The sequence below is a fragment of the Ptychodera flava genome, chromosome 15 (genome assembly GCF_041260155.1).
Source record: "Ptychodera flava strain L36383 chromosome 15, AS_Pfla_20210202, whole genome shotgun sequence".
Lineage (NCBI taxonomy): Eukaryota > Metazoa > Hemichordata > Enteropneusta > Ptychoderidae > Ptychodera > Ptychodera flava.
This window is the reverse complement of record NC_091942.1, coordinates 23439248-23462729: the sequence shown is the minus strand read 5'-3', so window position 1 is coordinate 23462729 and position 23482 is coordinate 23439248. Positions and strand designations below refer to the sequence as shown.

The window sequence follows — 23482 nt, the reverse complement described above, 5'->3', positions numbered from 1 at the left end:
GATTTAGCCATATTATGATTCTAGATATTTCTAGGGTCTATGGCTATAAGACCTAGCCACATCATGATTCTAGATATTTCTAGGGTCTATGGCTGTAAGACTTAGCCATATCATGATTCAGATATTTCTAGGGTCTATGGCTGTAAGACTTAGCCATATCATGATTCTAGATATTTCTAGGGTCTATGGCAGTAGGATTTAGCCATATTATGATTCTAGATATTTCTAGGGTCTATGGCTATAAGACCTAGCCACATCATGATTCTAGATATTTCTAGGGTCTATGGCTGTAAGACTTAGCCATATCATGATTCTAGATATTTCTAGGGTCTATGGCTGTAAGACTTAGCCATATCATGATTCTATATATTTCTAGGGTCTATGGCAGTAAGACTTAGCCATATCATGATTCTAGATATTTCTAGGGTCTATGGCTATAAGACTTAGCCATATTATGATTCTAGATATTTCTAGGGTCTATGGCTATAAGACCTAGCCACATCATGATTCTAGATATTTCTAGGGTCTATGGCAGTAGGATTTAGCCATATTATGATTCTAGATATTTCTAGGGTTTATGGCAATAGGATTTAGCCATATTATGATTCTGAGATGATTCTAGGGTCAATGGCTATAAGACTTAATCATATCATGATTCTAGATATTTCTAGGGTCTATGGCTATAAAACTTACCCATATCTTAATTCTAGATATTTCTAGGGTCTATGGCTATAAGACTTAGCCATGTCATTATTCTAGATATTTCTAGGGTCTATGGCTATAAGACTTAGCCATATCATTATTCTAGATATTTCTAGGGTCTATGGCTATAAGACTTAGCCATATCATTATTCTAGATATTTCTAGGGTCTATGGCTATAAGACTTAGCCATATCATGATTATAGATATTTCTAGGGTCTATGGCTATAAAACTTAGCCATATCATAGATTCTAGATATTTCTAGGGTCTATGGCAATAAGACTTAGCCATATCATGATTCTAGATATTTCTAGGGTCTATGGCTATAAGACTTAGCCATATCATAGACTCTGGATATTTCTAGGGTCTATGGCTATAAGACTTAGCCATATCATGATTCTAGATATTTCTAGGGTCTATGGCTGTAAGACTTAGCCATATCATGATTCTAGATATTTCTAGGGTCTATGGCTGTAAGACTTAGCCATATCATGATTCTAGATATTTCTAGGGTCTATGGCAGTAGGATTTAGCCATATTATGATTCTAGATATTTCTAGGGTCTATGGCTATAAGACCTAGCCACATCATGATTCTAGATATTTCTAGGGTCTATGGCAGTAGGATTTAGCCATATTATGATTCTAGATATTCCTCTAGGGTTTATGGCAATAGGATTTAGCCATATAATGATTCTAGATATTTCTAGGGTTTATGGCAATAGGATTTAGCCATATTATGATTCTGAGATGATTCTAGGGTCAATGGCTATAAGACTTAATCATATCATGATTCTAGATATTTCTAGGGTCTATGGCAGTAGGATTTAGCCATATTATGATTCTAGATATTTCTAGGGTCTATGGCTATAAGACCTAGCCACATCATGATTCTAGATATTTCTAGGGTCTATGGCTATAAGACCTAGCCACATCATGATTCTAGATATTTCTAGGGTCTATGGCAGTAGGATTTAGCCATATTATGATTCTAGATATTTCTTGGGTTTATGCAATAGGATTCAGCCATATTATGATTCTGAGATGATTCTAGGGTCAATGGCTATAAGACTTAATCATATCATGATTCTAGATATTTCTAGGGTCTATGGCTATAAGACTTAGCCATATCATGATTATAGATATTTCTAGGGTCTATGGCTATAAAACTTAGCCATGTCATTATTCTAGATATTTCTAGGGTCTATGGCTATAAGACTTAGCCATGTCATTATTCTAGATATTTCTAGGGTCTATGGCTATAAGACTTAGCCATGATCATGTTTAGCCATGTTTTTTCAAGACTGTTAAAACAGAATCAAAGTGACCAATTTTAAAAGTGCTAAAATTGTGTGAACAACCACTTAACCCAAAAGAGGGCAAAAAACTAGCGGTGTGTATTTCACAAGCCAGAACAAACACTGGTATTTGGAAATCTATTACCCTTAGCAACTGCATGTGTTGAATTCTTTGGTATTACCTTTAACTAGTCTAAGAACAACATTTCATATATTTACAAATAAAAAAGCACAAAAATGTTTTTTTTTTCACATTTTGTTTACACGATTCACAAACCTGATTGTCAAACCTCCACTTAAGTTCACGTCACATCATTTAAGTAACATGAGCTGAGTTAGTGGTAAAATATTTGCCCTTGCTGATCTAGTATTGTGATTGACATTGAAAAATTTCAAATCTTCAATGCCATTTTCTCAACATGATCATCGGCACAACTACCATGATGTGTTTTTGTTACAAAGAAGCTTTCCAAAGCAAGAAGCTTTACAGCACAGTTCATTGGTGAATACAGATAGGTTTTCATAGTTTGCCATATTACAATATATTTTTGTGATACTTTCTAGGAGCATATAGATATGAGGGGTGGTCAAAAAGTTTGTGGAACAGGCTATGGCTAATGATGTAAGCAAGAACATCTCATTCCTAGATTGTGATGTAGTACCCTTATAAACAATGCCCTTGGCCAATTTCTCCTTTAGGCTATAGATACTGGTGCAACAGAACTAACATTCTGTTTGCTCCCTCAGCTGTTCCCTGGTGGCAGCGTTCAAAGTGTTATTGTCACCACTATTACCTCAATTGAGGTACAGTACAAAGGTGAGACTTCTGATATCTTAACATACAGTAATCAAAAGTGGCAAGGTCTGGACTGTGTGGGTGAATGAATGATCTAGTTACAGATAGTATACTTGGGCAACTCTTGACTTGTGTATGGGCCGGAACATACATGTAATTGAGGAAGGGGAGCCCTCAGGTGGTATGTACCTGAGAGCAATCTGTTTGATGGCAAATTGCCACAATTTTTTTCATCAAATCATCTTCTACCGGTACTTTGTTTGTAATCACTCATCAAAATTGCAATGGGTGTAATTTCGTACACTTGTGACTTAATATACCAATGTAGCTTGTTCCACAAACTTACTGACAGCCACTCCAGTTGTATAAACTGACAGGGCTTCTGAAAACTTAATTTGCAGTGTCTTCACACATGCAATACTTTTCTAACAATCTATGCACTAAAGGCTTGTCCAATTCATACAAGACCTGTAGCAATTCTTTCAAAGGAAATACATCATGGGATTGTTTCTTGTACCAAATCAGAAGGCACTGGAAAATCTTTTCATAAATCTCTGCCTGCCTACCACAGTTGTGTTCAACATCAGATATCTCAATTTCAGTCAGGGATGGTGCTGGTGTTTTCCTCAGAAATTTCTTCCAGTTTATCTTCTTATCCCATTCAGAGGCAATTCCATCCATAAAATTTTCAGGGGTTTTGTCTGCTCATCAAAAGGTGGGAAGAGAACAAAAATTACGAAATGATAATGATGGCATTGTCTTTTCTAGTAAAAGGTGAAAAACTTCACTTAAAGCATTTTAAAGTTTAAGGTTGGGATTGAGGTGGGATACCAGTTTCCCTCCTGGGTATCAGTTGTTTGCTATAGAGCTTATGTGGAAGGAAGCTTTCTGTTACTTGGAACAGATGTGTACTAGTACTGTGCTGTTCTGTACTGTACTGTACTGTGCTGTACTGTGCTGTACTGTGCTGTGCTGTGCTGTGCTGTACTGTACTGTGCTGTACTGTACTGTATGGTACGTACAGACTGTACTGTGCTGTGCTGTAGTGTGCTGTTCTCTCCTGTCCTGTACTGTACTGTACTGTACTGTGCTGTACTGTGCTGTCCTGTACTGTCCTGTGCTGTTCTGTACTGTACTGTACTGTTCTGTACTGTACTGTACTGTGCTGTACTGTGCTGTCCTGTACTGTACTGTGCTGTTCTGTACTGTACTGTACTGTGCTGTACTGTGCTGTACTGTGCTGTGCTGTGCTGTGCTGTACTGTACTGTGCTGTACTGTACTGTATGGTACGTACAGACTGTACTGCTCTGCACTGTACTGTAATGCAAAGCGATGCAATGTGCTGTGCTGTACTGTAATGCACTGAACTGCAACGTACTGTAATCCAATGTACTACTGTACTGTAATACAATGCAATATATGCAATGCAATGTGCTGTACTGTACTGTAATGCACTGAACTGCAATGCAATGCAATGCAATGTGCTGTACTGTACTGTAATGCACTGAATTGTACTGCAATGCAATGTAATGTGCTTTACTGTACTGTAATGCACTGAATTGTACTGCAATGCACTACACTGTACTGTAATGTAATGTAATGCCATGCTTTTAATGAAATCATACTGCGATCTTTATCAAAAGTACATACCGGTATTATGTACTTAAAGTTCTACTCACACACTGTTATAAAAAATGTAATATACAGCATTTGTGTATATAATAAATGCATGGATTGTAAAACGATTGTGTACATGTAACCAGTGGATAAGGCAATTGAATAGTGTTTGTGCAAAGTCTGATGGTACTGGTTTTACCTTATCTTCAGAAATTACAGATATTGTACAAAAAAACACCTGGTGGCATAAAATGACACAATGACTTCAGTGTAGATGATATATTTGCTTCCACGTTGGCAAACAGCCAAAAGTATGGAACACCGTTGCTGCCTTCTGAGGTTTATTGCTGTATTTGATGAGATGACATCAATATATGATTTAGTAATGCCTTTACATGATTAGGTCATGTCAATATATGATTAGGTAACGCCTTTATATTATGTGGTATCAATATATCATAAGGTGCTGTTATTATATAATTAGGTGACATCAATGTATGATTTAGTAATGCCTTTATATGATTAGGTTGTGTCAATATATGATTAGGTGACGCCTTATATTATAAGGCATTATCATATACCTATGCCGTGTATTGTGTCTGTACTGAGTTCAGTGACATGATTTATCACCATGTTGGTTTGCATGTCAATAAAGTGATACGCCTTGTTGATTTGCATATGAAAGGATGATCAGCGCGTCTTTCTTTCATTCAATTGAATATTTGCATATGAAAAACTGATACGACCTGTTGATTTACATAACAAAGCCTGATACGGCCTGTTGATTTGCATACCGGACTACTTACATGGTGGCGCCCTAATCAAAACAAACCATGGTGCCCTCTATGATTTGACTTTGACTACGATATCATGTCCAATCTCAAAAAGTGGCAGGGTTTTGAAGCATAGGGAAATGCGGGGTAACCAAATAAAACACATGTGTCGATATCGGATTAACCTGCAAGTAGTGCTACCAATTTGAACAAATTAAAGAGCAGAGCATCACACCGTACGGGCACTGACAGATCGATGACAGACCAGCTGTTCCGTCCGTGCATAAGCACAGGCGCGCAGACGACAAGCAAAAGTGCTATCGGACATGTCGGAGGACCGTCAAATTCAAAAGCACAACTTTCAAAAATATCATGTATTCATGGTAAATGCGTTCTGGAAAATAATACCAAACACAACACTTGCATGTACCGTACAGATTCGGTAGATATCCTACATGGACATGTTTGATGACAGAGTTCAAGCATTTCTCTGCTCAACCGTAAAATAATTGTCAATGAGCCAGCTGATAGATTACGTCAGACGCTAGTATATCAGTCGCCTTAACAAAATGACGCAAACAAATGTAGTCCATCAAGAAAAACCACAGTGAAACGTATCATATTTTAATATACAAGATTTATTCATTCAATAAAGTGGGCATAGGTATATGATAAAGAGGTTATCCCTGATATCACCTCTTGGTAGGGTCGTATTGCTGCTCGTGCGGTTGTGGGCCGCATCACACTCATCTTCGACTCGTGTGATGCGGCCCACAACCGCACTCGCAGCAATACAACACCACCAAGAGGTGATATCGAGGGATAACCTCATAGTATCAATATATCATAAGGTGCTGTTATTATATATATGGTGACATCAATATACGATTTAGTAATGCCTTTATATGATTAGGTCGTGTCAACATATGATTAGGTGACGCATTTATATTATACAGTGGTGTCAATATATCATAAGGTGCTGTTATTATATAATTAGGTGACATCAATATATGATTAGTAATGCCTTTATATGATTAGGTCTTGTCAATATATGATTAGGTGACGCCTTTATATTATAGGTGGTATCAATATATCATAAGGTGCTGTTATTATATAATAAGGTGACATCAATATATGATTTATTAATGCCTTTATATGATTAGGTCGTGTCAACATATGATTAGGTGACGCATTTATATTATACAGTGGTGTCAATTAATATATCATAAGGTGCTGTTATTATATAATTAGGTGACATCAATATATGATTTAGTAATGCCTTTATATGATGATGTCTTGTCAATATATGATTAGGTGACGCCTTTATATTATAAGGTGGTATCAATATATCATAAGGTGCTGTTATTATATAATAAGGTGACATCAATATATGATTTATTAATGCCTTTATATGATTAGGTCTTGTCATTATATGATTAGGTGATGCCTTTGTATTATAAGGTGGTATCAATATATCATAAGGTGCTGTTATTATATAATTAGGTGACATCAATATATGATTATGTCGTGTCAATACATGATTAGGTGTCGCCTTTATATTATGAGGTTGTGTCAATATATCATAAGGTGCTGTTATTATATAATTAGATGACATCAATATATGTTTTAGTAATGCCTTTATATGATAAGGTCGTGTCAATATATGATTACTTTATATTATAAGTGGTATCAATATATCATAGGGTGCTGTTATTATATATTAGGTGACATCAATATATGATTTAGTAATGCTTTATATGATTAGGTTGTGTAAATATATGATAAAGTAACGCCTTTATATTATAAGGTGGTATCAATATATCATAAGGTGCTGTTATTATATAATTAGGTGACATCAATATATGATTTATTAATGCCTTTATATAATTAGGTTGTGTCAATATATGATAAGTGACGCCTTTATATTATAAGGTGGTATCAATATATCATAAGGTGCTGTTATTAAATAATTAGGTGACATCAATATATGATTAGGTCGTTTCAATACATGATTAGGTGACGCCTTTATATTATGAGTTTGTGTCAATATATCATAAGGTTCCGTAAATATATATTAGGTCAGATCCACATGTGAATAGGCAATGCCTTTATATTTCGAGTCAATAACAGTACATGATTAAATATTGTTAGATCACAGCATTATATGAATTGGAAAGGCCATTATATTATAAGGTAATGTCAATATCTTATTTAGTAGCGTCAATACATTATGTGCGCACGCCATTATTAGTATGTGTAACGTCTTTATTATTATGTCATTATATGATTATATAGAGTGCGCACGCCTTCTGACACTTTCCTCTGAGCGTGCAAACTTTCATTCGCTTTGCCCGACGCATATGTTCTTGCGGGGTACATCACTCAAATCTCAATGGATGGAATGGATTTTACGGGAGTTGGGACTTAGAAATCTCTTGTAGAAATTCATAGACGAATGAGTCGATCCTAAAGTAGTGATCTCATTATCAGATGGACAGTTGGAGCGTCTAAGTTGCGTGAGTACGATTGGTGATCGTTCGATACTCCTGTCCTGAGTAAGTGCGAGAGCACAGTTTCACCGGACGAGACGAGAGTGCGGCGCAAGTGTAAGTGATCCCATCACTGCTAGCAGTGCAGTCTACGGTCAAATTTGCGACGAGATATATCGTACTTGTCGATATGTCGTATTTCTGCAGTAAACAATGTCAGACGAGGGTGGACATGGAGAGACGTCAAACATAAAGTTTGATCGTGCATAGTTGTGGAAACGCAGCTATCTGTTGGCGTGGTAGCGTGGGTCACTATGCAGGTCATCAAAAGGTCAACACCGCCACGGGGCCGGGGTTGACCATTTGATGACCCGCATAGCGACACACGTTGGTCTACCCCGCCAACAGATAGCTGCGTTTCCACAGCTAGATCGTGGAATGCAATATTCCTGTGTTTAGCTGATGGAAATACAGCTGTATTTCGATCAGCTAAACACAAGAATGTTACAATCCACGATCCACAAGAATGTTACAATCCACGATCGAACTCAATGTTTGACATCTCTCCCGCCGTGTCCGCCCTTGTCTGACATTGTTTACTGCGAAAATAAGACTTGGAGTGAAAAGAATGTCCTTTAGCGCGATATATCTCGTCGCAAATTTGACCGTAGGCCTGCACTGCTAACAGCGATTGGATCACTTACACCTGCGCCGCACTCTCGTCTGGTGCAACAGTGCTCTCGCACCCCTTGCTCTGCATTGCAGGTCTGTGTGTTACCGGCGTTATACGGCCCCGTGGGAGGCCGTATAACGCTGGTAACACACAGCCCTGCCATGCAGAGCTACTCTCGCCCTTACTATGGAGTCTTGAAAGATCACAATCGTACCACGCAAAGACACTCCAACTGTCCATCTGATAATGAGATCACTACTTTAGGATCGACTCATTCGTCTATGAATTTCTGCAAGAGATTTCCAAGTCCCAACTCCCATAAAATCCGTTCCATCCATTGAGATTTGAGCGATGTACCCTGCAAGAACTTATGCGTCGGGCAAAGCGAATGAAAGTTTGCACGCTCAGAGAAAGCAGGCGTGCGCCCTCTATATAATCAAATAATGACTTTAAACATAATAATAAAGACGTTACACATAATAATAATGGCGTGCGCACATAATATATTGATGCTACTAAATAATATATTGACATTACCTTATAATGTAATGGCCTTTCAATTCATATATTGCTGTCATCTAACAATATATAAGCACTACTTAATCATGTACTGTTTTTGACTCGAAATGTAAAGGCATTGCCTATTCACATGTAGATATGACCTAATAATATATTTACGGAACCTTATGATATCTTGACACAAACAAATAATATAAAGGCGTCACCTAATCATGTATTGACACGACCTAATCATATATTGATGTCACCTAATTATATAATAACAGCACCTTATGATACATTGATACCACCTTATAATATAAAGGCGTCACCTAATCATATATTGACACGACCTAATAATATAAAGGCATTACTAAATCATATATTGATGTCACCTAATTATATATTAAGGCACTTTATGATATATTGATGCCTCCTTATAATATAAAGGCGCCACCTTATCATATATTGACACAACCTAATCATATAAAGGCATTACTAAATCATATATTGATGTCACCTAATTATTTAATAACAGCACCTTATGATATATTGATGCCACCTTATAATATAAAGGCGTCACCTTATCATATATAAGTGTTTCATCCAGGATGGCATCAACAGGGGGGATTTTCCCCCTTTACCAGACAATTTAGGAGGGATTTCACCAGTTCATGTGTTCTACTTGTATCTCTAAGGTGTGACTGGCAACATTTCATGGGGGCTGGTCCCCCCTTGACAAATTACTAGGGGGTGCCAACATGTCAACAGAGGGGGAATCCCCCCATCCCCTCCCTAGATGAAAACACTGATATATTGACACAACCTAATCATATAAAGGCATTACTAAATCATATATTGATGTCACCTAATTATATAATAACAGCACCTTATGATATATTGATACCACCTTATAATATAATTATAAAGGCGTCACCTAATCATATATTGACACGACCTAATCATATAAAGGCATTACAAAATCATATATTGATGTCACCTAATTATATAATAACAGCACCTAATGATATATTGATACCACCTTATAATATAAAGGCGTCACCTAATCATATATTGACACGACCTAATCATATAAAGGCATTACTAAATCATATATTGATGTCACCTAATTATATAATAACAGCACCTTATGATATATTGATACCACCTTATAATATAAAGGCGTCACCTAATCATATATTGACACGACCTAATCATATAAAGGCATTACTAAATCATATATTGATGTCATCTCATCAAATACAGCAAATAAACCTCAGAAGGCAGCAACGGCGTTCCATACAGCCAAAAGTATGCTAAACAGTTAAATATTCACAGACTTCTGACTGGTCAGAATCCTACATGTATGTACAGCAATGCTGCCAAGACAAACATTGTGATCGACAGGCTGTTTCATCTCTAGGAAACTCTGTCTTTTTTTCCTGACAGCAGATTCAAACCGAGAACAGTAGAACACTTCTTCAAAGGAGTCATGTAACAATAGTGTAAATTCAAAAAACCCTGCTGAAAGTCACAGAAGAGAAGGGCACTTACCTTGTCTGAGTGAGATGTTTTTCTTCAATAATGGAGAAGAGTCTGATGAATTTTCCTTCATGTTGCCAACCAAATCTATGACAGATACAAAATTCTCAGTTGAAGTTTTGCATTACATTTGGAACAGCTAGTCTGTGAGTGAACAGTTCTTCCAACAAGAGAACATTCTCTCAAAACAATACGACTACACCCTCACATGACAACTTTACAACATTTTTGGACACTGTGGGCGGAAGGCCCAAACTCCCGTGTGTCCAATGTCACCATAATGTCAGAGTGTCTGTGTGTCTGTGTGTGTGTGTGTGTGTGTGTCATATTCCATTTGTCTGTAGACAGATCAACGTTCCATTCATAAGAACCATGACATGCAATTTTAGTTCATAGCGTACAATTAATGGTCATTCGCATAATTACGCTTGTGTACTGTTTTAGATTTAGCAAAATTTGTGAGCTGTAACTTCTTTGGTGAAAAAGCGATAACATTATTTGCTTCCAGTGTGTTTTATTTACCCTTAAAGTTGTACTTCAGGGATCAATGGAAAATCAGCTGGATAGGGGTATTCAATTGATTCCCACTGATACCAAAATGTAGGAGACTTTATAATTTGCATCATATAGCTCCTGATGACAAATTTAATATCTCGTATTCATTCATTCATTCACTAATTGGCTTTTTATAGAGAGTGATGCAAGGTTTTTCTGTACTATCATGTTGAGAGACTACAAAGATCAGCACCAGTAAATTGAGAAACAGCTAATCCAGATTATTGCACTGATACTTACTTTGCTTGGAGTTTGACACAGTGGTGGCAAGCTTTCTCTTCTCTTTCATAGGTATTCCGCATGTTCGTCTTCCATTTCGCCTCTTCTTACAACACAAAAGAACAACAGTGAGTATGACTCCAAAAATCACACCGAAAATCATACCGATAATCTCTAGATCAGTTAGTCCATTGGCCCCATCAGAACCATGACTGGGTTTTGCGGGATAAGAAGGAGATGGCTGTATTCTGTTGACTTGCTGTGTGGTTGGTGGCTGTGACGTACTTGTGGCTTCTCCCTGTGGTGATTTAGGTGTACTAGGTGACTGGGTTGTCTTTGCAGTAGTGTCCACTGACACAGTTGATGGTGAGGAGCTGTCAAGATTGATCGTATTGTTCTGGCACACAGCATCATGGGTTGCATTCCCGCGCCACTGGAAGACACGTCCTTCAGCTGTGCAGTTTGTGTGAGGCAGGCATGAAGTTTTGCTATTTTGTGTGCTGGAGTACGTATTGGGAAGACACTTACGGCAAACAAAAGAAGGTCTCCTTTTACCTATACATAATAAGAATACCAGAACATAACATTATCAAAATTTCATTTAGTCTTGACGACATATTGACAGACCTACCTTTTTCTTTACCATATTCAAACTACCGTACATCAACACTAAACTTACAAGTGACTTTAATGACTGATATGGCACTGCTGTGATTTTCAAAGAAAATGATAATGAAATGAAATGTTGAATGCCATACTATTTATTTATAGAAAGCACTAATATTTTTTAGTGAGCATTGTGAGTATCAGCAATTTCATAATTGCGTGACTTGAAAAAATCCATATATACATGGTACCAAAAATCAAATATGACAACAATTAGAACTGCTTTTTGACGAACAACAATAATTCAGAACAAATCTGAACAAATTACAGGAAACAAACCAGATATGAACTGAAAATGCTCACGTGTTTTCATTATATATTGCATTTATGTGCAAGTTTGAACTTTGCTACATGCTTTGCTACATTTAAAGTGTTATGATCAACACAATGAATTCACCACAGATCAATTCTAAAGGTCATTAAGTATTCAAATATGTAATTAGCTGAAATAAAAATAATTAATTTCTTTGAGTACTGTCATTGTATCACAATATAGCATGTGTAATTACCTTTGTCAAGTCCTTCAAGCTCTATATGCCAAACCGTGAAAGCTTGTTAGCTATTTATGCAAATTATGAATTAGCTGACATGAAAATGCAAAATGACTTTCAATACTGTTATAACCTGGTATAATGATCAATGTACACAGCATGTTTCGCCAAATTTTATCAAGTAAATGCCAGTATATATCCCTAATTTGGAAGGTTCATTAAATATGCATATTGGGAATTGGCTGAAAAAAATGTCAAATGACTTTCAATAATCTTGTATCATAGTATCTTTAATGTACATAGCAAGTTTTGCCAACTTTGGTCAAGTCAAAACAGATAAATATCGCTAATAAATGGGGATATCGGACCGCAGGCGGGCGAAGATTGCATTATAAGCGCGCCAACCCAAACTCACTGCATGGACATCACATTTACGAAATCGAAGTCCAAAGTCAACTACGTCATTGTTAGAATAAGAGAGGTTTTCCATCACACGGGAGCATACCACCACAAATTTTGCACAGATGGCGTTGCACTGGCATTGAAAAAGGGTGCATGGGAGTATGGGAACGCGGGCAGTTTCCCTCGCTATGGGTAGGAAATGCATTGAGCAAGACACACTTCCGGGTTCGCAAAAAAACGAGGATCCCATTTACGGGGCGCTCAAATATAACTATTTGCTGTGATACATAGCAGAGGCGTATATGTTTGTGATGCTGAGAATAACATCAGTAAATAAATGACGGGTTTTAAAAGTTGACGTTTTTTGTGATGAAACAGACTTCTGAAGGTAGCTCGCTTGGGGAACACGTCATCCCGGCCGCTGTCCGCTTTGACCCCAGTAATTCACACTGGTTTTGGTCGGCCCCAGGTACCCAAGTCACTTCGACCCCGTCACACTTTTGCCTACATGTCCACGGAGACGATTCAACATGTTCAAACATGTTCCACAACAAAGCCAAGACAAAAATTGAAAATATCAATAAAATGGCTTCACAAAGGCTGAAATACACGATACTCGATGAAGTATGAAGTTTATGAAATGAAATCAAAATTGACAACACAAGTGTTTGTCTCGGGTAATACCACTTGAAGTAGAACAATTCTACAGACTGTTTTTCCATACAGTGCAGTATTTGTCAGTGACAAATTAATCTTTGCAATACATTTTTTTGCGATGAGCTGGAAATTTGATTAATATCGAGTTAATGTACATAAATATTCCGTTATTTACTGGGACACGTTTATTTTCTCGATCCGCTATCTGCGGACTACGTGCTGAAGTACATTGACTGTTCATGTCAACGATCGTTTCTCCCTCTGCAGAGTTTCTGTATCCCGTTCAACAACGCTGTACCTCGATCACACGATAGTGACGCTATGTAGCTGTGCAGTATTGAAACTTATCATAAAATGGCCACCTCGTCTAACAGTAACACGTATTGTCGGGATTATCGTACGGAAAAAAGACTGCCAAAGTAAGACTTATGAATCTTCATCAGAATTGAACACATCATGATTGTACACGAGTATCAACCGTGAATGCACGTTGAGCTCGGCAGTTACACAAGCATGGTACGCTACATGCATAGCCCTACGAGTATGGCGACAGTGTCCGGCTTTGGCTACGCCGCCTACCGGAGGTGGGAGGCGGCGTAGCCAAAGCCGGACACTCTCGTCATACTCGTAGGGCTAGCTACATGCACTGCCGCGATGCCGATCGTATGCATTCCAAGGCCTATCCCGGAATTTGTTTCACAAACAACCTCAAAGGAGAGCAAACATACTTCTATGGACAATGACGAACACGTTTCTTGGCGAAGCAAAATCAAAACAGTGCAGAAGTACATGAAGTAGGTCATGGCCTTGGACTCTGTGCACGAACCTGATTGGACACTTCAATACCTTTGACCCAAAGTTATTATTCATCAGCACTTCCATGCCATGAGGCAAGGTAGAGAACGTATGTACTCATTTCTGGCGATCGAGCAGCGAGGGAAACAATCAATTACCAAGGATAAAGCTAATTTGCTAAACGATATTTTATCTTGAATAGTGAGTTGAATGAGTAATAAAATATCATATTTTTAATGTTCAATACGAGGTTGAAACACGGAGGGACCGTGGTTGAAACCAGAGCTATCCAGCTGTTAGCCCTGCGTACGATGCTGTGTGTTCCGCTACAGCTAATAGCCCCGCTCACCACAGCCCTGCAAAGACCCGTACGTAGAGTTGGTGACTTCAAATCCATTTGGACTTGACGTAAAAAGCCAAATTACTGCCGAAATTCAGCGTTCTTGGGCCCAAGTCGTATCCCTGCCTACCTCAGCTACTCGATCGCTTCCAAAAATGCCAGTCTTTTATTCTTTTTTCGTAAATAACCGTCGATGTCGGCAACTCTCTCGCTAGCCCTGCGTACGTACGCAGTGTACGCTGTGTGTTAGGAACGCACACAGGAAATGCACAGCGTACAGTGCGTACGTACGCAGGGCTAGCGAGAGAGTTGCCGACATCGACGGTTATTTACGAAAAAAAGAATAAAAGACTGGCATTTTTGGAAGCGACTGAGTAGCTGAGGTAGGCAGGGATACGACTTGGGCCCAAGAAACGCTGAATTTCGGCAGTAATTTGGCTTTTTACGTCAAGTCCAAAAATGGATTTGAAGTCACCAACTCTACGTACGGGTCTTTGCAGGGCTGTGGTGAGCGGGGGCTATTAGCTGTAGCGGAACACACAGCATCGTACGCAGGGCTATCCAGCTGTAGCCAACCTGGACAAGCACATTTCACAGCGCCCTCAAACAGTCGATTGTTTTCACTTGTCATACGCGGCGTAACAGAAAAATTAAAACTTTCATAACTTCATTAATATCCAAGCCACGCCCACCAAAACCTTTTCAGTTCTAGCCATTTGAATTCTGAAGATGTCTACCAAATTTGACTGAAATACGTTCAGCCGTTTTTGAGATAATGGGATCAGACACAGACACACACACACACACAGACACACAGACATGGCTAAACCATATGCTCACGTGTGTGAACACGTGAGCAACCAGATATGAACTGAAAATGCTCACGTGTTTCATTATATATTGCATTTATGTGCAAGTTTGAACCTTTGCTACATGCTTTGCTACATTTAAAGTGTTATGATCAACACAATGAATTTCACCACAGATCAATTCTAAAGGTCATTAAGTATTCAAATATGTAATTAGCTGAAATAAAAATAACTAATTTCTTTGAGTACTGTCATTGTATCACAATATAGCATGTGTAATTACCTTTGGTCAAGTCCTTCAAGCTCTATATGCCAAACCGTGAAAGCTTGTTAGCTATTTATGCAAATTATGAATTAGCTGACATGAAAATGCAAAATGACTTTCAATACTGTTATAACCTGGTATAATGATCAATGTACACAGCATGTTTCGCCAAATTTTATCAAGTAAATGCCAGTATATATCCCTAATTTGGAAGGTTCATTAAATATGCATATTGGGAATTGGCTGAAAAAAATGTCAAATGACTTTCAATAATCTTGTATCATAGTATCTTTAATGTACATAGCAAGTTTTGCCAACTTTGGTCAAGTCAAAACAGATAATATCGCTAATAAATGCGGGATATCGGACCGCAGGCGGGCGAAGATTGCATTATAAGCGCGCCAACCCAAACTCACTGCATGGACATCACATTTACGAAATCGAAGTCCAAAGTCAACTACGTCATTGTTAGAATAAGAGAGGTTTTCCATCACACGGGAGCATACCACCACAAATTTTGCACAGATGGCGTTGCACTGGCATTGAAAAAGGGTGCATGGGAGCATGGGAACGCGGGCAGTTTCCCTCGCTGTGGGTAGGAAATGCATTGAGCAAGACACACTTCCGGGTTCGCAAAAAAACGAGGATCCCATTTACGGGGCGCTCAAATATAACTATTTGCTGTGATACATAGCAGAGGCGTATATGTTTGTGATGCTGAGAATAACATCAGTAAATAAATGACGGGTTTTAAAAGTTGACGTTTTTTGCGATGAAACAGACTTCTGAAGGTAGCTCGCTTGGGGAACACGTCATCCGGCCGCTGTCCGCTTTGACCCCAGTAATTCACACTGGTTTTGGTCGGCCCCAGGTACCCAAGTCACTTCGACCCCGTCACACTTTTGCCTACATGTCCACGGAGACGATTCAACTGTTCCACAACAAAGCCAAGACAAAAATTGAAATATCAATAAAATGGCTTCACAAAGGCTGAAATACACGATACTCGATGAAGTATGAAGTTTATGAAATGAAATCAAAATTGACAACACAAGTGTTTTCTCGGGTAATACCACTTGAAGTGAACTATTCTACAGACTGTTTTTTCCATACAGTGCAGTATTTGTCAGTGACAAATTAATCTTTGCAATACATTTTTGCGATGAGCTGGAAATTTGATTAATATCGAGTAATGTACATAAATATTCCGTTATTTACTGGGACACGTTTATTTTCTCGATCCGCTATCTGCGGACTACGTGCTGAAGTACATTGACTGTTCATGTCAACGATCGTTTCTCCCTCTGCAGAGTTTCTGTATCCCGTTCAACAACGCTGTACCTCGATCACGGATAGTGACGCTATGTAGCTGTGCAGTATTGAAACTTATCATAAAATGGCCACCTCGTCTAACAGTAACACGTATTGTCGGATTATCGTACGGAAAAAAGACTGCAAAAGTAAGACTTATGAATCTTCATCAGAATTGAACACATCATGATTGTACACGAGTATCAACCGTGAATGCACGTTGAGCTCGGCAGTTACACAAGCATGGTACGCTACATGCATAGCCCTACGAGTATGGCGACAGTGTCCGGCTTTGGCTACGCCGCCTACCGGAGGTGGGAGGCGGCGTAGCCAAAGCCGGACACTCTCGTCATACTCGTAGGGCTAGCTACATGCACTGCCGCGATGCCGATCGTATGCATTCCAAGGCCTATCCCGGAATTTGTTTCACAAACAACCTCAAAAGAGAGCAAACATACTTCTATGGACAGTGACGGAACACGTTTCTTGGCGAAGCAAATTCAAAACAGTGCAGAAGTACATGAAGTAGGTCATGGCCTTGGACTCTGTGCACGAACCTGATTGGACACTTCAATACCTTTGACCCAAAGTTATTATTCATCAGCACTTCCATGCCATGAGGCTAGGTAGAGAACGTATGTACTCATTCTGGCGATCGAACAGCGAGGGAAACAATCAATTACCAAGGATAAAGCTAATTTGCTAAACGATATTTTATCTTGAATAGTGAGTTGAATGAGTAATAAAATATCATATTTTTAATGTTCAATACGAGGTTGAAACACGGAGGGACCGTGGTTGAAACCAGTGCTATCCAGCTGTAGCCAACCTGGACAAGCACATTTCACAGCGCCCTCAAACAGTCGATTGTTTTCACTTGTCATACGCGGCGTAACAGAAAAATTAAAACTTTCATAACTTCATTAATATCCAAGCCACGCCCACCAAAACCTTTCAGTTCTAGCCATTGAATCTGAAGATGTCTACAAATTTGACTGAAATACGTTCAGCCGTTTTTGAGAAAATGGACCCAACAGACAGACAGACAGACACACAGACAGACAGACATCGCTGCACATATGCTCACGTGTTTCACACGTGAGCAAAAAACACTACATTATGCAAACAATCAGGTGAACATTTCAGGAAGAAACTTGATACAACCAAAAATGGCAAATATCTCCAAAAATGTTATAAAGTCAAATTCCTTCATAATAATTGTAGCATATCCAGAATAAGGTGCTTGACAAGAATCTACAAACTAAACTCAAAAGCTAGCACACAAGCAGTTTCCGAAAGCTTGTCGTAGAAATCGGGGAAAAAATTTCAGAAACTTTACATATACAAATGAATATCTGTATAGGGCATCCTAAGGGAACTTCATTAAGCACTTTTAGACCAGACCTGGGTATCAGAGAGTAAGATGTTTTAACACAAATCAAGAATTTTACTCTTTATAATTTAAAAGCAATGGATAAACATTTTCAAAGATTTTTGAAAAAGACAAGGACAAACCCCAAAAATTTACAATGTGCATATGAAAATATTATGCTGATTTGCACAAATCTGAGTAAGGAATCCCTAGAAACCTAAAATCTAACTTTTGAGGTTATGTACCAGCAGTATTAAAAAGAAGATATTCTAACCAAAAATGACAACTATGCAAAAAAAAAAAAAAAAAAAAAAAAAAATTGTATATAATCTTCGGGCCTGATACGGCTTTTGCGGCCCGAGTCGTACGGCGGAAGGGCCACGAGCGTGCGAGGGCCCGTACGCCGTACGACCAAGGGCCGCAAAAGCCGTATCGGGGGCCGTAAAGGTTTTATCATATACCTTATGGAATGATAATATGTATTTTACATAATATTCAGCATTGCTTAGGAGATAAAAATGCCTGCGATATCAAAAATTTATCGCCATTTGTGTAAGTTTTTCATAAATTCGATGGCCGCTTCCCGTCGCGGATTTGACATACATAATGTCGTCATTTGTTTACCTGCAGAATTCTAGAACACGCAAAGCAACATCCGTACTATTACATGACCAACAGAGATCAAGGCTGGAATCGAAATGTAAGAAGGACAAAGGCGTAATGTCAGTTTCTTGAAATTTATCCTAAACAGGCACGCACTTAGTATACACAGGATTTCACTAGAATTTAGAAATATAAGCCAATGTCACCGGTGCGGCTCCACTGTCGCCACGCGCAACTGCGATCTGAGCGAGCAGACGTTTCCTAATCTCGCGCTAGCTTTGTGTACAAATGGAACGTTTGCGGATAGCAACGCGTGTAATAACTCGAATCGAGATAGTTCAGAAATGCACGTGATTGCCCATTTTTGGGCACTGGGCCAGGGCGTGATACGTAAAAAAATGCACGGATCTGAGGGCGCTTTCTCCCATAGCTTTACACAGGCACGTGAATGTAGGTATATGATAAGCAAATTTAATCATCATTTGAACTAATCCAATGAAATTCATCCTCACACATAACAGCAAGCCACTGCAGAGAAGTTCAAAATTGATGATGCAGACACAACTGGACAGTCCACCTCTCAGATAACAAGGATTTTGAAAAGTTTGGTAACAGGTGGCAAAAATACCAAGTACCATTCCACGTAGTGGTGTGCAGATTCAGTTTATGCAAAATGTCCCAATTTTCAATGAAACTAAATTTTCACATCTGGCAAATTGTAACAGACAGCTGGTTGTTTTTGCCAGCTGCTGGCTATTTTCTACATCCTGGATAAGTGCCATGTCAACTAACGGCAGAGCTAACAAAACTCATACATAAGCAACAGGTAAATCGGGTTCAGACAATGTGCTGAAAACTATGACCTATATCTGTCCTTCCAGTTTTATCTAAAATTTTGGAGAGACATATCCATACTCATTTTTATAAATTCCTGACAGATTTTGAACTGCTGTTTCCCGGACAGTCCGGTTTTCGCCATGGGCATTCATGTCAGAGCTCTTTACTCAAATTGCTTGATCAATGGCGTTCAGCCATTGATAATGGCAAATTAGTTGGTTCAGTATTTATTGATCTACGGAAGGCCTTCGACCTTGTAGATCATGGTGTTCTTCTGCGCAAATTAAACTACTATCGCTGTTACTGAGGAAACCATGTCGTTTTTCACGTCGTATCTCCATGACCGAAAACAAACCGTAAATGTCCATGGAACGACCAGCAGTTCCCAGTCTGTTCTATGCGGGGTACCACAGGGTTCCATATCAGGGCCCTTGTTCGTTCTTATCTTTGTTAATGACTTGCCGTTATATTTGCAGAACAATATTGACATGTATGCAGATGACTCGACCTGCACACGTCAAGGGAAACAATCATCGAGCTTGAGTCTGCTTTAACAGCCGACCTTGCTCATTTGTCATCTTGGTGTAATTCAAACAGGATGCTAGTTAACTCAGCAAAAACAAAAACTATGTGATTACTTCTCATCAGAAACAATCACGCTTACCTAAATCATACCTGGATTTATCTTTAAATAATGATCCATTGTCAAATGTTAGCGACGAAAAACTCCTAGGAGTAATTCTGAATTGCAATCTTTCATGGAGCGCTCATGTGAATTCCTTGCGTGGTAAACTATCTAGTCAATTGGCTTTGTTACGACGAATACGACATCTCTTGCCCTTACGGGCACGGAGATTGTTCTATACATGTTATATTGAATCAACCTTCGACTACTGTTCGGTTGTTTGGGGAAATTGTGATCAATCCTACTGTAACAAACTTTTTCAGTTGCAAAAACAAGCTATACGTTTAGTTTGTGGGACTAAATGGGATCAACCAACTGGTCCATTGTTTAAAACTTTGGGCCTACTTCCACTTGGTAGTCGCTTGATCTATCAAAAAGGGGTCCAGATGTTCCAAATTGTCAATGGCTTGTGTCCAAATTATTTGAGTAATCTTTTCCAGCCTGCTAACGTTCATTCATCCAGGTCTCTGCGCTCAACTTCAACAAACAATTTGTACTTGCCAAAAATTAGAACGGAAATAATGAGAAAAAGCCTTTCATATTCTGGTGCTGTCCTCTGGAATGAACTCCTCTCATCTTTAAAAAACAGCCCAAATCTGAGATCTTTCAAGTTGCAATTGTATAAATTTCTCATGGATCGGGTGTGATATGTTCTTGTCTTTTGTTGTAGTGTTAGTTGTCTTATTGTCCTAATTGCTGTTTTTTCTTGACCTGATGTTTTACTGGTTTGTTGCTTGTATTTGTATTTTTTTTTCTCTGTCATTCTGTAAATTTTTTAATGTCGACCTTGTGGAAGATCGGCCTTATTGGCCGAACATGTTATCGACAGTAAATAAAGTTAAATAAATAATAAATAAATAAAGGGAGGATGACATCAGAACTCTGCTCAAAGGTTGCGAGGAACCTTTACAACAGATGTAAACACTGTACCTAGGGTAAATTGGCAATTGATAAAAGTTAAAATACCTGTATGTTTGTTAACAATGATTATTATACATCTACCATCGAGAACAATAGAATTTAGCGTGCGCTAAAAAAGCCGTACGGAACGCGCGCCCGTTCCGTAACACGTACGGTTTCAAGGCGCCCCATTCCCTGCGGCTGTATCTGCGCGTTCACTGTAGAACGGTTTCAAGGGACCCCTTGGACGAGTGCCAGAACAAGTCTCTCGCGCGCTCTGTACGTACGTACGTATGTGTGTAGTGCACACACTCCAAAACTTGCAGAAGCGCGTCCGAGGTAGCGTTCCACACTGGCGCGATAAAATCGGAAGTAAAATTGTTGACATTGCACAAAAACGGTCAATACTCCAGCATTTTGATGCCCCGATCAGGAATGTAAGATGTATAATAATAAGGTTATTACGAAATACCGCAAAGGATGCACTCGGAACATTGGCGCCGCGCATCGCCCTCCGCTTCGCGTCAGGCGATACGCTGCGCCAATGTCCTCGTGCATCCTTTGCGGTATTTCGTAATAACCTCATAATATCGTAAAATTTAAATGTTGCAGCTATGTGACATGATGCATCTGGATATCATGCATGAAATACATTGTTTATAATCAAGAAAGTCGCACACGCACAGTTCGGACGACACCCTCCCCTTAAACATTGAGACTTTTACATTCCTCCAGAATATCAAGTTGCCTTCCAAAAACATGCAAAATGTGAAAAAGTTTGAATGCAGGTACCAGATGGATGATTCGTATATTTGCTCTCTCATACTACCTCTCAAAACAACAGCAGACGTTGCTTTACTTCAGATTTTACTACAATAAAGATTTTCAAAGCAAAGTCCATTAGTTTTGAAACTTTACATACCCCGTTTGAAAACTCTCTCCCTGGAGGACACCGATGTCCGAAACACTGGGTATTGTCTGCACTTGGGTAAGTACCTTCAAGACATCCACATACCCTGGGATGGGTACTGTTACATTCTTGGACAACCTTGAAAAAAAAGGATTATACATCAAATTATAGATTATAATGCTAATTACTTGTACTTCATTTTTGAAAGCTAACTGTATCTATGCAGGAATAATAGACTTTTTTGACTGTTCCCATGTCATGACACACAAGTGCAATATATCCGTTCTCACGTTTCTGGTATGCTGTGAGTGTGAAAACACTGAGTGTGGGCTCAATTTATTCTCACACTCTGTACTGTGGCGTGTATGAAATGTTATTTTGTCTGATGAATACTCACTGGTCATTTGCTGTGCAGGTGTGCATATCATTATCCCTCTACCGGGGAAATGGGTCAGGGAACCAGACTACTTTCTGCCCTGCTTTCTTGCTTTATGGCTGAGGCTGGCTCAGTGAGGAATTGCTTGCTTACAGCAAGTATAGCCTGGCTGAGGGTGGCTGGGTGAGGGATTCACCACACATCTACACATTAGCCTTGGGCTAGCTTGGCTATATCACTGAGGGGCATATCAGTGAAGGTAACAGACTTAGTCTAGTAACATGCATGCAGAGCAAACCAGGAAGGTGAGAGGATCCAAGAATTACACAATATATGATGTTCTATTGTTGTCATTTTCCTTTAATTTCCAAAAGTGTTGGGCTTGTAGGAGATTAACATTTATCAAATTTAAAAAAATTGTCTCAGGGGCGGAATCTTTAATATGCACTACCATATCTTTCTGTTATACGTGTAGTACCAAGATATATCGGCTACTGGAAGGGTGTGATGCATTTATAATATTTGACAACAATTTTTTTGTTTTTGTCCTTGTTCTCTCATCTCTATTAAAGTTGGGAGAACAATTACCCAAGGAAACAAGTTGTCTTATTCAACTAGTGCAATTAAATCAGCATCATCTTTATGTTGACATGAAAAAATGATTCTGACATACAGAAAATGATAATGATAAGTTCGGTGTTCGGCATTATTAGTGTATTTAGAGGTTCTTAAGCAATAAAGTACACCCAGCGATGGTATACCACGAGATTTTGACCAGTTCACGACATATATGCACGACCGATAGCGAGTGCATATATGAAGTGAACTGGTCAAAATCTCGTGGTTATACCATATCATATCATAGCAGTATATTGATGACGGAAATGCTGTGATCTGATTGG

The 23482-nt window shown here is 38.8% G+C and overlaps 1 protein-coding gene across 1 annotated transcript; it reads right to left on the bottom strand.

Moving 5' to 3' along the window:
* Positions 1-2267: 2267 nt before the first annotated feature.
* On the bottom strand, positions 2268-22347 carry LOC139151590 (uncharacterized). The gene is made up of 4 exons (XM_070724491.1): positions 22217-22347; positions 11183-11716; positions 10400-10474; positions 2268-3495 (listed from the first exon to the last, which is right to left on the bottom strand). The coding sequence occupies exons 2-4, from the start codon at positions 11322-11324 to the stop codon at positions 3185-3187; spliced, it is 528 nt and encodes a 175-aa protein (XP_070580592.1). The 5' UTR covers positions 11325-11716; positions 22217-22347; the 3' UTR covers positions 2268-3184.
* Between the last annotated feature and the right edge of the window lie 1135 nt (positions 22348-23482).